The sequence below is a fragment of the Copadichromis virginalis genome, linkage group LG3 (genome assembly GCF_057382275.1).
Source record: "Copadichromis virginalis isolate Kocher_CV1m ecotype Utaka linkage group LG3, C_Virginalis_male_GT1.1, whole genome shotgun sequence".
NCBI lineage: Eukaryota > Metazoa > Chordata > Actinopteri > Cichliformes > Cichlidae > Copadichromis > Copadichromis virginalis.
In genome coordinates this window covers 31,988,401-32,003,350 of record NC_140620.1, presented here as the reverse complement: position 1 = coordinate 32,003,350, position 14,950 = coordinate 31,988,401, and the positions used below count along the sequence as shown (strand labels likewise).

Genomic DNA, 14,950 nt, shown 5'->3' with positions numbered 1-14,950 from the left:
CCTAATGTGCTCCTTCTACTGGGAATTTTTATTTAAATATGAATAAGTGAATGAACGAGATTCACAGCTTTAGCAAGGACAAGCTTACCAAGAAACCATGCTACAGAAAGAAAATGCCAAACTTTACTTATGCTTGTCCATATTTGATTCTTTGAAATATTTTCTCATTAAGTCTAAATGTTCCAGAACAGATGCGATCAGCTTTTGTTTCCTGTGGCTTTTTGCCCTCTTGTGATCGTTCTGGGTCGCTGAAGTTTTCCGTCACCACCTCATCCTACAACCTATAATCTAAAATTAAATCTTATAAGAGGTTTATAAACGGATTATTTCCTCTTGGCAGAAAACACCAATAAATCAATAAAACACAAAAGTGTATGTGTTTGTGTGTTTTGTTTTGTTTTTCTTTATGGTCCAAGTTACTGAAGTTACTGGTGTGCAGATACTGTGTAACTTGATACATGTAAACACAGACGGTGAATTTAGACACGATAGGAAGACATGGAGACACTGATGAGCATCTCCAAGTAAAAGAACCAGTTCCTTTATTTAAAAAAAGATGTTTATTTAATTTTTTATTCATTATTATTGTTGTTATTATCATTAGGCAGTAGGGTAATTTCCTCTGGAGCATCAGGTGGCATTTTAAAGCCATTTGTAGAGACGTGCTGATCTCCTGATGACTGGTCGTGATTGGTGGTATGGCACCCGTTTAGTTGGGCTCCGGTCTCCTCATCTCTCGTTTCTCTCCTCCGTTTCCGGCCCAAGAGGAAAGCCAGAGGACCAACGATCCCAGATGTTACAGCTGCTGTTACAAGGAATGTGATCACTGTGATCCCTGTCCTATCAGAGGACTCTGATGGCTGTGAGGACAAGAAAACAGGAACCAGACATGTTAGTGAGTGTGGTTTGTGCGTAAATTTAGCCAGCGTAAATTGAAACAAACCAAAAACACAATACATGTTTCTGTGCAGTTATGTTATCTACTATGCAAGGCATCAAATTCAGGTGTTGGTGGAAAGCCTGCGTGCTGTGATATCACCCCACTGCCCTCCACTCAAACACTGACCCACTGCTCCGAAGCGCTGACTGCAAATCTGGCAGAGTGGCGCCAGATTCAGATGCGCCAAACGCGCCAATAACGAGCCGTCAAAGCTTGCTGTTCAGTGTGCAGCTATTTAAATGTGGTCGGTGTACTTACCGTTGGTGTGGTTGTAGGCAGAGGTGTGCTATCGGCTGCTGTGGGGAGTTGAGGGGGGACTCGCAGGCGGACAGCAGATCGGTGTCTCTCCCACTTGTCTATGTCACAGTAATAAACTCCTTCATCTTGTTGCTGGACTCCCTTTATGGTGAGGGACAGGTCTGCTTGTCGGTCCCACTCTGATGGTATCGACACCCGGCTTGTGTCAACGTCTTCCCCGTACGTGATTCCCCCTGTTTTAGCATCCAGCTGAAGCACCGCGTTTCCATTTTTCCTCCAGCGCGCAGATTTCACCGACTGGCCCGCGATGCCGGAGCGGCACGGGAGTGTGGCATCCTCGCCCTCGGTTACATCAACTTCAGAGGGGACAAATACTTCCAGCTTGATCGCTTCCAAGTCTTTGCCGTTGCATGTAAACTCGTACAACCCTTCGTCGTTCAGATCTGCGTTGTCCAGGATGAGAGAGAGCCCTCTTTGATTCACGCGGTGTGAATGTTGTGGTCCGGGTTTCCAGACGTTTTCCAGGGAGGCGATCAGCTCCGTGCTGGCATCATTCCTTCGTAGATTCAGTGTTCCCCGTCCCTTCAGGCACTCCTCTGACAGCAGAAACTCAACGTCATCTCCAAAAGGAGCTTGGATCAACTTTCCTAAAACCTCGCTGCATAAAAATAGAAGAATGCACAAAAAGCTCAGAGTCTTCATCCTGTGAAAGAGGAGGTAAAGTGCCTAGCTCGTGCGCTTTTAAATAAGGAGAATGTTACGTAGGCAGAGGCAGTAACGCCCACCGAAGGGCAGCACCTCCTACCGAAGCAGACTTTGAAGTGTGCATTCCTGCCATCACGATCTAGTGATGACTAGTGAAAACATTCGAATGTTTTCACTAGTCACTGAGTCACTCATACTCATACCGTAGTTTTGCCGGGGAGAGGGAAATGATGATATTTCTTTGTAACAGAAGCCTCATCATAACATTACAACACACGCAGAAGCAATGACAATAATAATAATGACTCTATTACGGTCTATATTACTATATTATAGCATGTCTTCTTATTAAAACGTCTGTGTGACTTTAATCGTGAACAATATAGAGACTTTCTCTATTGTACTGTTATGTTATTCTTTAGACTACAGCTCTTTGGTCAACAGTCAATACTTGCTGTTTTTAAATGTGCTAATAAATGTTTTGACTTAACTGTGACAATCAGCTGCGTTTTACTTTAAATGCATGCAGTTTATTGTGTTTATTCACTGTAATAAAGATTATTAGTAGAAACGGGTCAAAAAAGGCAAAAGGAAGGGAAAAAGGAAAGTGACGTGCTGCGCTCCGGTTAGCTAGTTTTTATGTTGGACGGTGAAAAGAGGGGAGCCGCAAAGAGCGGAAAATGTTAAAATGTCCGCACAGTATGTGCGTTAAACCGGCTACAGACACGAGGACGTTACTCAGTAGTCTTTTATTCATCCCGGATACTCCTGCATAACTTCATGTAAACTGTTTTGTTGTTTTTATTATTATTATTATCATTTTAGCTCCAGATCTACTGGCGTTGGTCGAACAGATGTGTGGTAGTCTTGCGTTTCAGGAGCTGCTACCGACAAACCAGCAAAAAAACGCCAAATGTGTCATCTGTGACACTTGTGAGGTTATCTCAAACACACTCCGTCAGTCTTGATGCTGTTGAACAACAAAATGTTAAAAAATGTTGCGGGTGTACCTGGTGATATCATATCCACACTGAGGGAGTTGGCTGAGAGCCACACTCCCTCTGTGTGGCTGAGAGGCTGCAGGAAATCCTAGCAGGGTCATTAGTGATGACAAGGAGGCTGGCTGTGTGCCCAGTCACCAGTTGCAAAGCACCCCTGACAATTGAGTGCTTTGGTATTCCTGACAGGCTCTTTAACAAGCTGCCATTAATAGCACAGACGTGGAGACTTAGCACAATGCCATTAAAACTCTGACATTTATGTGGACAGAAGTAAGATCAGCTCAGATTTGTCTTGTATCCTTCCTTCACACCAACTGGTCACCAGCAGCCAGCTGTCTGAGCTGAGGAAACAAAAGGCACACTTACAGTCTAAGCTGTGGTTTCCCCCTAATGTTAGAGTTAGCCTCACTGCTACAGTCTCATGTTGCTGTCACAAGGAAGCCACAGGGATCCTGCACTCACTCTTCATAGAAGTGACTGTGATATGTTAGTGGTTTGAGTTTTCATAATGAGCTCCTTGAAAGTTGTCAGTCTGTTTCACTGTGGTGAGACTTACCATAGTCCTACTCAGACCCAAGCACCCTGCTTTAAATGTGTGTGGTTGTCTGTGCTGGTCGGCCTGCAGGTGTTTCTCTGTATTTGACAAAGTGGTTTGTGTTTGTTCTCTGTTACAGCAACCATGATGGATGCTCTGATGCTGGTGGAGAGACGTGAGGTCAGCCAGGATTCACCTTCAGAGAGGGCTGAAGGGGCTGGACAGTGGGAGGTGAGCAGAGCTGGAAGGATGATGGCCTGTGTGGTTGGGTGGAGGACAGACGATACAGTCAGATTCAATATAAAGCAGGTGGAGCTTTGACAGCAACCACACAGACCCAGGGAAATAATCTCTGGATGAATTAAATGAGACTTGAAACTTGTTTTAGTCACATTTGTGATCACTGTGTGGTTTTATAAAAGGCACTTTATATTTCAGAGCAAAGACCTACAATAATCACAGACTGATATCATATTGACCGTCTCGTGGCAGCAATTATGTCAGGATTTGGTGACAGTGTTGGTGTGTTTGATCGTCTCATTTTGGTGCAAAAATAGTTGATCTGACTGGATGAAACCGATGTTGACAAAGTTTAACTTTGAGGACATAATTTGCAGAAACAAAGTGATAAATCACTGTGTTTTTTATTGCAATACTCAGAATATCGCAAAATGTTTCAAAAATGCAACAATATACTATCATGAGTGAAGTAAGGTGATAGGATCCCGTCGTGTGCTGTCTGGTGATTCCTGCCTCTAGACTTTGATCTTTGCTGATCGGCAACATTAACGTCCATCAGCACAGCGTTTCCCACTGAGAGCTGAGCTGTGGACTGGCTGCACCTTGTTGACAGGCTGAGTGACACTTGGAGAGATGTGGACTGACCTCCTCAGCTCCTCAGGAGCTCAATTCTGCAGGAGGGCACTGAGCCTCAGCAGGCAGACAGACTGCCTGACATTTATTAACTGTACTTACTGCACGGGTGCTTAGATTTGTACTGGGAATGACAGCTGCAAACAACTTCAGACTCTTGAGCAGTTTTCAGGAAGTTAGGACTGAAATAATCTCTGTTGTTGTTTGTTTAATGATCTTAGTGCTGATTTATCTTTTCAGCTTGTTTAACTGAGTCTTAATGTTAATGCTCTTTAACAGTCTGTGTGTGTGTGTGTGTGTGTGTGTGTGTGTGTGTGTGTGTGTGTGTGTGTGTGTCACAGTGCGATGCAGAGCTGCTCCTTACTGAACTGGACCCTGCAGAGCACTGAGGGCGTCCTGTCCAGCATCAGGACCAACTGGCAGGAGTTTGTGGAGGACCTGGACTTCTGGAGGGTCCTGCTGCTGCTGATGGTGGTCATCGCCCTCCTCTCCCTGGGCCTCGCCTACTACGTCAGCAGAGTCCTGCCTTTCTCAGGGTAGAGAGGAGGCAGGAAAATAAATGAAGATCTTTATGTAGAATAAAAACTCTGGTATTTATTTGTTGTGCAAATCTGATCATTTTATTGGAATCTGAACAACATCATGTGATGCTGTCAGCACGAAGAAGAGAGGACGGTGACTCAGAGACACCGACAGCTTCATGTGTGGCCTAACACCTTTACAACCACTCATTGATAAAGTCACTTTTACATCCCTGTTTGCTCTGTTACAAGCTGTATATTGCTGATGTTTTGTATCTTTTCATTGTTTTCTCTCACTTGTTATTTATTCAAATGTCTTTGGTGTGAATTTTTCCCTCGCTGTCTTTCTTTCACACAAATACCTGCAGCCTTTCTGGCTGGAAACAGTTTTGTCAGGATATCTTGATGTTCTTTGTTCAAAGGGTTTCAGTGTTTATTCCATCAAACATTTGAAGTCATTTAATGTGCAAAATGAATAAAATCATGACTGTAATCTGCATCAGGTTAAAGCGTCACTTTGTTACAAACTCAAAACTTTATTGGCACACAGCAGCTAACCTGAGCTTTTTACAAAGCGCAAAGAAAACAGGAAAGACTGCAAATCTGTAGAAACAGGCAGGATTAGTACTCGCTGTAAATGAATATACATACAGAACCTGCTCTCACCAATGGGGGGAAAACCTTCAGCTGCTACTGATCTTTGATGATTCAGCATTTTAATGAATCTGGATGACGGTAAGAGAGATGTTACAAAGAAAAACAAACACTTGAGATTCTTGTTTGACATCTAGACCCTCCCCTGGATGTGCCCTGTTAGAAAAGAGAATATCCTGTCAAATTAAGGCTAAGACTGTTAAAACCAGACTGATGTGTTTGACTTCAACTAATATCAGTACATAAATGTGTCACCGCTTTTTTCCGTTACATAATGTGGTAAAGTGCTGTAGGCTACATGTTTGGTAAAAATTATTTAAACAGAAGTGGTTTTGTTTTGGTTCTGGTTTTTGACTGTGTGCTATTCACAGCCCTGCAATATGACATCCATATTAATTGAAGTCATGTTTAGTCCACATAACGGTTTCAGTGAACCATGCACTGCCCAAACACATTCAGACTTGCTAAACCAAAACAAGGCAAAGCTTCAGATAAACCTACATAAGGTTACTCTACATTTACACTTTGCTGTTTGAATGCTTTGCCTTGCAGTGTCACACCTAAGAGGATATTCAGTTTTAATAAGCTTCACCAGGCCTTTGCATGTAAGTCTTCATCATGTTCAGTCATCTGATGAGAAAAATCAGCCATGGCACATCACCTTAATTGTCAAACTCATTGTAAAGGCTCTCGTACGGCCCACTTTGATCTCAAGGGTGCAGAACCAGAAAAACTCCCCTTTGTGTCAGTGTGAACAGTATGACTCATGCAGTTTTACTGCATGATGTAGAAATACTGCCGCAGTGATGAAAGAACACGTGCTCACTAGTATAAAAACAAAAGGTTATGGTACTGATTACAACAAAAAGAGAGTAACTCATGTTATTTCAAAAAACAGAAGATCTGAATATATAGCAAAAAAAAAAAAAAACTGTTAAAGAGAAAATACACTATATATATAGTATATATATGTGTGTATATATATATATATATATATATATATATATATATATATATATATATATATATATATATATATATATATATATATATATACACACACACATATATATATATATATATATATATATATATATATATATGTGTGTGTATATATATATATATATATATATATACACATATATATATATATATATATATATATATATATATATATATATATATATGTGTGTGTATATATATATATATATACACACATATATATAACATTTTCAGTATACTCCACATACTGAATTTGTACATCACTTATTCTACAGTTGTGCAGCGGGGCAGATTAGAGCATAGGTGTCAAATTCTGGCCCGCGAAGCCATACCAAATTACTATTAGAGCTGGCCTACTGGTATTAAACAGCTAATATATATATTGTTTAGTATTAAGCTTTGCTTGTTCCATATTCAGTTTTCCAGCAAAACTTATTTGAGTCCATAAGAAAAGATTCATTCCTATATCTGGAGGAAGATTTTTTTTTCAATAAATATTAATGTTAGCCCACGACTTTGTTCCAGTTTTGAATTTTGGCCCACTGTGTATTTGAGTTTGAGACCCCTGGATTAGAGTGTCTGCTGGGCCAAATGTGGCCCCCGGGCCTTAGGTTTGACACTCCTGCCCTAGAACATGCTGTCCATCTTCCTTTTTTCGCTGTCTTAGTGATGAAATATAGGACATAATGTTATCAATGTAGTCTTTTGTATGTGTTGACAATAGCACATGTAAGAGTCATACGGCGTTTTGTCAGTTTTCAACCAGTGAATCATTAATTTGACCTTAAACACTTTGGTGGATGTGAGCAATCATTACATCATTTAATCCGAATTCTGTCGGAAAATACAAAGAGAAAAGTTATGCAGTGATTTGTGTTAAATAGTAATAAATTTATACATGCTGACGTAACACTTGCCGAACAATTTGTCTTCTTTGTATCCGCATTAGAAAATGTTTGTGTGGAGAGTGAAAGTGGAGTGGAGAGGGTTTGCTTCATTAGTAGATTCTGAGAGGTGATTGGACGCATTTCCGATTCTTATTTAACAAAGATAAATGTAAATATACGTCTACAAATATTAAAATTAATCCAAGAAGCACTGTGGCCTAAAATGTATTCATGTGAATTGTTGAATGGCAGAATCACGCGTTTGACGTTTATAAAACAGCTTCTAAAGGTGAGCCTGGCTTTACATAATTTATTTTCATTTGTCAAACCACGTGTTTCCGTCTGGAAGGAGGAACTCTTAACCTAAGCCGAGGCCTCCGTGATGGAGCAGGCGACCACGAAGTGTCCGTGAAAATGTCCGGACTTCACCGTGAACATACAGGAGGCCTGTGAGGCCTGAAGGCACTGAAGGTGAACGTGTGTCACCTCACTCAGGCAGTGGTGTAAGCACACTGTTTATTTAATCACACACAGCTGAAGCAAGATATTACAAAAAAAAAGGAAATTAAGACAATAAATGGAAGCTTTGATCGGTGTAAAATGCATAATAATAATTATAAGCTGCACACATAAATAAGCTGAAGCACATTAATAAGTTAAAGGTTGCCAGGTATTGATCCTAAAAGTCTTCAGACATCTGCCTGGGACGTAGTTGATGGATTGTGGCCATTCATCTGCAGAGGAGGACGATGGCTCAGAGGCTCCGACGCCCCATTTACATCATGGTGTTCATCTCCGGGTCCAAAGCGTCGGAGAAGACGTGACAAGTACGTGGAGCAGTGAGATTTCAGAAACCATCCACACACAAGGCCGCAAACCAAAAAGCCCACAGCTGTGATGCAGACAGCGACCGAAGTTCCCAGTCCGCTTACTTCTAAAGTCGTCTGTGTTGGCTGCAGAGGATACAAGAGCAGAAATGTGATCAGATTCATGGAACTTTATATGAAGCTGTTTCAGGTTTGATTAACGCGTTTCTGTCTTTTTTTTTTGTCCCGTTTGGATCTACGTTTGCATGGGATTAATGAAGACTGTCATTTTTAGAAACTCCCACCATGCTGTCAGAGAAGAGCTGATGTTAATGCTTTTAAAGCATTCATGTCGTTTGATGTTTGAGCTGATAAATGGTAGATCTGAAATTTCTAGATTATTACATAGTGCCTGTTCTACATCTATCCAAGGTTCATCTAAGAGGGTGTGTTTAAACCATCTAGAGATGAACTGAAGCCTGTTGGCTAAAAAATAGTGATTAAAATTAGGCAGATCTAATCCTCCTCTATCCTTGGTCTTTTGTAGTGTTTTTAAGCTGATACGTGAGGGTTTATCTTTCCAAAGGAATTTAGAAATATACGAGTCTAGAGATCTGAACCAATCTTGTGATGGCTTATTTGGGATCATTGAAAATAAATAGTTTATTTTTGGCAAGACCATCATTTTTATAGCGGCGACCCTTCCCATGAGTGATATGGGTAAAGATTTCCATCTAGCCAGATCGCCTTCTACTGTCTTTAAAAGTGGGATGTGATTTAATTTAGTTAATTATGAAAGCTTAGGAGAGACATTAATACCTAAATATTTTATATTTCCAGACGCGTTTCTGTCTAAATACTCACACACACCGATGTAGGAGGAGGAGTGCTGGTGGTCGGATCCGGGCTGCTCTCACTGACCTTCAGCCTCGCAGCAGCTGGTGTCCCTCTCTGTTCCGCTCTACCTTCTTTTTGGATGTAACAGAAATAATCCCCCTGATCTTCCCTCCGAGCCCGCTGCAGGTTTAAGGACAGGTCTCCGTGTGAGAGCCAATCAGCTGACAGAGACAGTCGATCATCAGCAGCCCAGTTACTGTTACCACCGCACGAGCCTCTCCTTAACACATCCTTCCTGTCTTTAACCCAGCGCACAAACCAGCAGGTGCCAGCTGTAGTTGCATGGTAGCAGGGCAGGCTGACCTCGTCTCCCTCTGTGACGGATGATTCGGAGACCACGACAACCTCCACATGGACAGCAGACACCTCCCGACCATCGCACATGAACCCATAAACTCCACTGTCCGTGTAAACTGAGCGGTTAAAAACAACAGAGGAATTGGGACTGATGCGATCTCTGAAACTTTCCTCTGGTGTCCAAACTCCGTGTCCGTACGAGGCGACATCCCGGGACTGAGGCTCTGTTTGGCGAAGTTTTCCATCTACATCAGTCGGACAGTTTCCACGAAGAATAAACGAGTCTCCTAAAATCACTTTCACATATGGTATACTACCCTCACTAAAAACTCCCCCAAAGAAGAGCGCAGATAAGAGCAGCTGAACCAGCTCCATTCCTACGTTGAGAAACTGTCGCGGCCGGTATTCGGCTGAGACGCTGTATAGGTCAAGCCCGCAATGTTTTCACTCCACGATCCGTCTATTCCAAATTAAGTGCTTGTCTAAATCCAGCTAGCTTCACCCTGAGAACACGCTGACCGTACCTCTGTAGCTTTGCATCTCCGGTGCAGTTTTGCTGCATTTAAAACACAACGTTAAACTGGGAGCGGTGAAAAGCGGAGCCTTTATTTAACTCGGTATCTTTTATTTTGAAAACAGCGGAGCGGAACAGAACAGCGCATGCAATCCCTGCACGGGGAAGGTTCAGTTCTGTGGCCACACCCCGTTCATTTGTCATTCGTCTCGTCTGCATATCAGCACGGTCTTATTCATACGATGCATACACGTGTTTGCGCAAATATATGAAAATCGGATCGCACTGGTTAGAGTGACAAACTCAATCTAGTCAGCGAAGACTGAAAAAAATACACCAGAGAGGAATGAAGTTTGGTTGACTAGTGACACAACCCGTGACCCCAACCTCACACTTGCTCTTTTTATGGTGTCTCAATAGTGAATCTCTTCCTGGGGCAGGCTAAATATGTGTCATTAGTGATGTAGTATGACATGTTCCATAACGGATTTATAATATGGATACACATCTTTGCACAATATCAAGTATCATATCGCATTATCAGTGATATAGCGACATGTATTTATGTTCACTAGTGCACACAGAACAGTGAGCCAAGCCGAGACATGTCTCATAGTGTGGGGCTCCAGTGATAATGACCTCAACAATCTCCAGTAAAGCACAGTGCATGCAAACATTAATGCAAATATATAGGACAACTGTACACAACAAAGTTTGCCCTGCAGTCTTATCAGACTATTAAAGCACGCGAGGAGAAATACGAGCTGATTCAAGAGTAAACAAATGAGTCAAAGCCTCATAGCTTCGCCTCATTTGAACTGTAATTTACTGATGCGGTTTCACAGTTAGTCAAAATGATCAAAATCCCAGATATATTTGTCAGTTATTCTGCAGCTACAAGGTTATGGAACGCCAGGACTGCCATAATGAATTAATTAAATACACCATTAAATAATTAATTAAATGTGTCAATAATTAATTAAAATTGGAATTAATTAATTAAATAAATAGTTATGACACATGTAATTAATTAATTATTGACACATTTAATTAATTATTTATGTATTTCACATTTTAATTAATTATTGACACATTTAATTAATTAATTATTGACACATTTAATTAATTATTTATGTATTTCACATTTTAATTAATTATTGACACATTTAATTAATTATTGACACATTTAATTAATTATTTAATGATATATTTATTTATTTCATTTTGGCAGTCCTGACGCCTGGCTCTCGTCATGAAATAATTTTATCTGTCAGCCTCACCCATCAAACTCAGGGGGCGGGGTTAACGCTGCCCATGCAGCTTCTCTAACATTTGATTGGTTGCCGTGCAAAGTAAGTCAAAACAGGTCGATCCTAGATAATCGATTGCTTGTGTAGACTTGGGGCAGCCAGTTATCCCAGAATGCAGATCAAATCACAGGCCGTTTTTCTGTCACCAGCTACACTTTTAACAGTGTTTTAGCCGCGAATGTCGGTATGTCTGGTCAGGTTGTCAACATAGAACATGCTTGCAAAAGTGCTCAGATGTTTTCAGAGATTTCACTAGCTCTGCTAACAGTTAGCATGCAGAGCGCACCGAGGGGGTACATTAACCGGTTTGTTTACATATTCCACTCTCCGTGTTCCACATGTTGCATTCGCAGATTCTCATTTTCACCGAACGATCGTCTCTTTCCGCCTGGTCTTGTGTCTCTGTGCTTCTGTAACATAAAGAACGAGCTGACATTTTTCTCACGAAACCAGCGATCAGCTCAGCAGACCCTCAGTTTACCTGCATGCATCCTCCTCCTCATCTGTCAGCTGTTTAACACCTGCTGCTAATTCAAGAAACACGCCTAGTTACCTGGTGATAGTCACAGTTTAACTGCACAAGATAAGTAAATATAGTATTTTCCCCGAGCGCAGAGCTGCTGGAGCTTGTTTCCTTACAGAGCACTTTATAGGCGAACAGCTTCATCAGCGGCTGATGTCCAATCACCGGCACACAGCTTTCAAACCTCAGCTGAGTTTTAGCTCTCAGTGGTTAAACGCTGGACTTCATTCACTCAGGTTCTGTCTGTCGGGTCACGTTTACTTCGCTGTTTTATTTACAACTGAGCAAATCGGTTTGGCTGAGGTTAAAGTTACGTTTCATAACTGCATAGTTTCACAGACGTTTAATGAACCACTGGCACATGTGTTAGACTGAACTATCATCTAAATATCATCTGTTTTTTAATAGTTATTCAACTGTATTCTAAGCACCAGCTGTCTGTTAGAATGTGATTTTTTTTCTCTCTCTGTTGGCAGAGGTATAAAAATGCGCAGGAAAATCTGACGTGCATGGCAAACTTCACCGACGATATTTAGGGAGGAATAAACACACATCAAACATAAATGAACCATTTGCCTGTCTCCATAATTGAGAGCATTTTCTCTTCTTATGTCAACACTCTCTCTCTCTCTCTCTCTCTCTCTCTCTCTCTTTTTTTTTTTTTTTTGCTTTTTCGGTCATGTTATGTTTACCTGTCAAAGGCTTGTTACAAACTATGAAACACATTGTGCAGACTTCTGGATGTTAGAAGAAAACGAATACTGCTCATGAATGAGACTAAAGGCAGGAAGGTGTCCTTTAAAACTAAACATGTTAATAGGACCCCCCTGTTTATATCATAGTTTATGATATAGCACGTGTATTTCAGTAATAGCCTGCTGAGGCCACTATACGTGCTGGCCTCATATCAAATGTGAAGGCAGACTGAGTCTATGTTTGACGTTTGTTTATATCTAATCTTCCTTTTCAAACATTTAAACAGCAGCGAGTCTGCAGCTGAGGGAATACAAATTCAAATTGTCGGAACAGGTTTGCTCGTTTCTTGGATTCATTTGGTGATTTATTAAATGTATAACTGTGTGGTGGGGCGTGGTCTGCGGTGCCGTGCAGGGAGGGCGGACGCACCTGCACGGCATCCTTAATCACGCCCGCCTAGTTAAAAACACGGGGACTGAGGGGTTTGGGGGTGTTGTGGTGTGGTGAGATGTAAATAAAGATGACTCTGAACGTTGCTCCGTGGTCCCGCCGTGTCTTATTCACGCCACATTGGTGCCGAAACCCAGGAGGCAGCACGGCGGGTCCATATCGGAGCCAGGGAATGGAGGAGCTGGCCCAGAGGGTGGCCGAAATGGCGGCCGCCCAGCGGGAGCAGGCGGCGGAGGTGCGTCGCCAGCAGGAAGAGCTGCAGGACCAGTCCGAGCGGCACCTGGAAAGGATTGGGGAGCTGGCGGCGCTGCTCTGGGCCTGGGCGCCACCCCCACAGGTGTGTCCCGAGGACAGTGAAGCGGTGGAGGAGCCGCGTGAGGCACCTCAGCAGCCGGAGGTGGCAGACGAGGCGCGCGGGGATCTGCGCCTGCCGGAGGAGGGGGAACAGCCAGGTGAAGGGCTGCTCCTGCCGGGAGTGGTGGATGAGCCGCTCCAACCGGAGGCGGCAGACGAGGTGCGCGAGGGTCTGCGCCGGTTGGAGAAAGAGGAGCTGCACGAGGGGCTGCTCGAGCCGGGAGTGGCGGCGGAGGGAGCAGTAGTGACGGAGGAGTCGCGCTATGGGCTGCTCCAGCAGGGAGCGACAGTGGTGACGGAGGGGCCGCGCAAGGAGCTGGAGGTCCCAGTGCCAGGGGAGCTTGCTCGAGTGGAACTGGCGAGCGAGGCGGGCGCCACGCTTGAGATCGCCGTGCTCGCCAGAACGGCCTCACCACCACCAGAGGCCTGTACACGCCACACCTCTGCCCAGCCACCTGTGAGCTGGGGCTCACGCTTGTGCCGGCCGCGCCGGGTGCACCTGTCACGTGTCCGACTTCCGAACCAGCTTTGCCTGCGCCGCTGGATTCGCGGGCGGCCGCCTGAACTCGCACCTCCCCGTCGCTTGGCCGGGGCCTGGGGGTGCCAGCTGTCCGGGCTGATTCCCTCTCCCACTGGCGGTGGGGGAGTAGGTTCGGCCGGATGGCTCCCCGGCCTCAATCGGGCGATGGGGGTATGTGGTGGGGCGTGGTCTGCGGTGCCGTGCAGGGAGGGCGGACGCACCTGCACGGCATCCTTAATCACGCCCGCCTAGTTAAAAACACGGGGACTGAGGGGTTTGGGGGTGTTGTGGTGTGGTGAGATGTAAATAAAGATGACTCTGAACGTTGCTCCGTGGTCCCGCCGTGTCTTATTCACGCCACAAACTGTTATTCTAATCTGCTGCTGAGTCTCTTACACTTTTCTTTATGCTGTATATTTTCACGTCTCTGGAATAGTTGGCAGTTAGATAGTCAGCTGGGAAACTTTGTGTTAACTCATGGAGCTGAGGATATCGTGGATATGCTGACCTCGCTGCGTGGTGTACAGAGCGAGGTCAGCATGATTAATATTCACAATAAAAATATTAGCCGAACATCATGAAGTCTGTATGTGTTTCACAGTGTCGAACAACCTTTGTACAGTTAAAGCCAGCAGTTACTACATGACGGAAACACCAACGTTATCTCTTTTATGCGTTTATACACAGGTCACGCTGATTACTGAACAAAAACCCAAAGATCAGATGTTAAACAGATTTATTTACTCTCTCTCCTCCTTAAACATGTTTTTAATGTTAGTTATAATTCAGAATTGGCGACTGAAACACGTAGGACACATAAGAACATCAGGAAATAAAACACCGATAAATATAACCTCAGTAAAAGAAGTCAGCGGGGGTTACTACAGCTGTGTACCGGGGCCTGCGCTTTGTCGGTGGGATTGCTTGCGAGGCGAGCGGGTCTATCCCACGCTTTGCCGTGAGACTGGGACGACATCTCCGAAATCATCGAAACACTTTTGCAAAGAGGCTGTATCTTGACAAACCGACCAGACACATGAAGATTAAACCACTACATTCTCGGCTAAAAAAATATTAAAACGGTATTTGGTAACACACAAACAGGGTTTTTCAAAGCTCAGTTCTGTTAGCTTCCACATGCCGGTTGTTGTGTGCTAGAAACAATGGCCACCAGGCCAAAGCAATGGTTTTGACTCGATCAGCGTTA

At 43.5% G+C, this 14,950-nt stretch overlaps 2 protein-coding genes and 1 long non-coding RNA gene across 6 annotated transcripts in view; 1 reads left to right on the top strand and 2 right to left on the bottom strand.

Moving 5' to 3' along the window:
• LOC146714104 (uncharacterized) overlaps positions 1–14,950 on the top strand; it is a 112,195-nt gene that overhangs the window by 44,778 nt on the left and 52,467 nt on the right. For 2 of the 4 annotated variants that reach the window (XR_014918774.1, XR_014918775.1), the window contains exon 6: positions 4,654–5,332. The exons of the other annotated variants lie outside the window; for them this stretch is intronic. This is a non-coding gene — a long non-coding RNA (uncharacterized LOC146714104). Of the gene's footprint in view, positions 1–4,653; positions 5,333–14,950 lie in introns of those variants that run through there. 4 annotated transcript variants of the gene reach the window in all.
• LOC146714107 (uncharacterized) lies at positions 548–1,945 on the bottom strand. Its single transcript, XM_085452719.1, has 2 exons — positions 1,199–1,945; positions 548–860 (listed from the first exon to the last, which is right to left on the bottom strand). Exons 1-2 carry the CDS (start codon positions 1,898–1,900, stop codon positions 573–575), a joined length of 990 nt encoding a protein of 329 aa, XP_085308845.1. The 5' UTR covers positions 1,901–1,945; the 3' UTR covers positions 548–572.
• On the bottom strand, positions 9,035–9,751 carry LOC146714106 (uncharacterized). The gene has a single exon (XM_085452617.1). The coding sequence runs from the start codon at positions 9,749–9,751 to the stop codon at positions 9,035–9,037; it is 717 nt and encodes a 238-aa protein (XP_085308743.1).

What these genes read in the sequence shown, in the direction of transcription:
- LOC146714107 (XM_085452719.1), bottom strand. Translation starts at nt 1,900, where the DNA reads ATGAAGACTCTGAGCTTTTTGTGCATTCTTCTATTTTTATGCAGCGAG. An exon ending in TGCCTACAACCACACCAACG is followed by an intron (nt 861 to 1,198) that starts GTAAGTACACCG and finishes TTGTCCTCACAG; the next exon opens with CCATCAGAGTCCTCTGATAG.
- LOC146714106 (XM_085452617.1), bottom strand. Translation starts at nt 9,751, where the DNA reads ATGGAGCTGGTTCAGCTGCTCTTATCTGCGCTCTTCTTTGGGGGAGTT.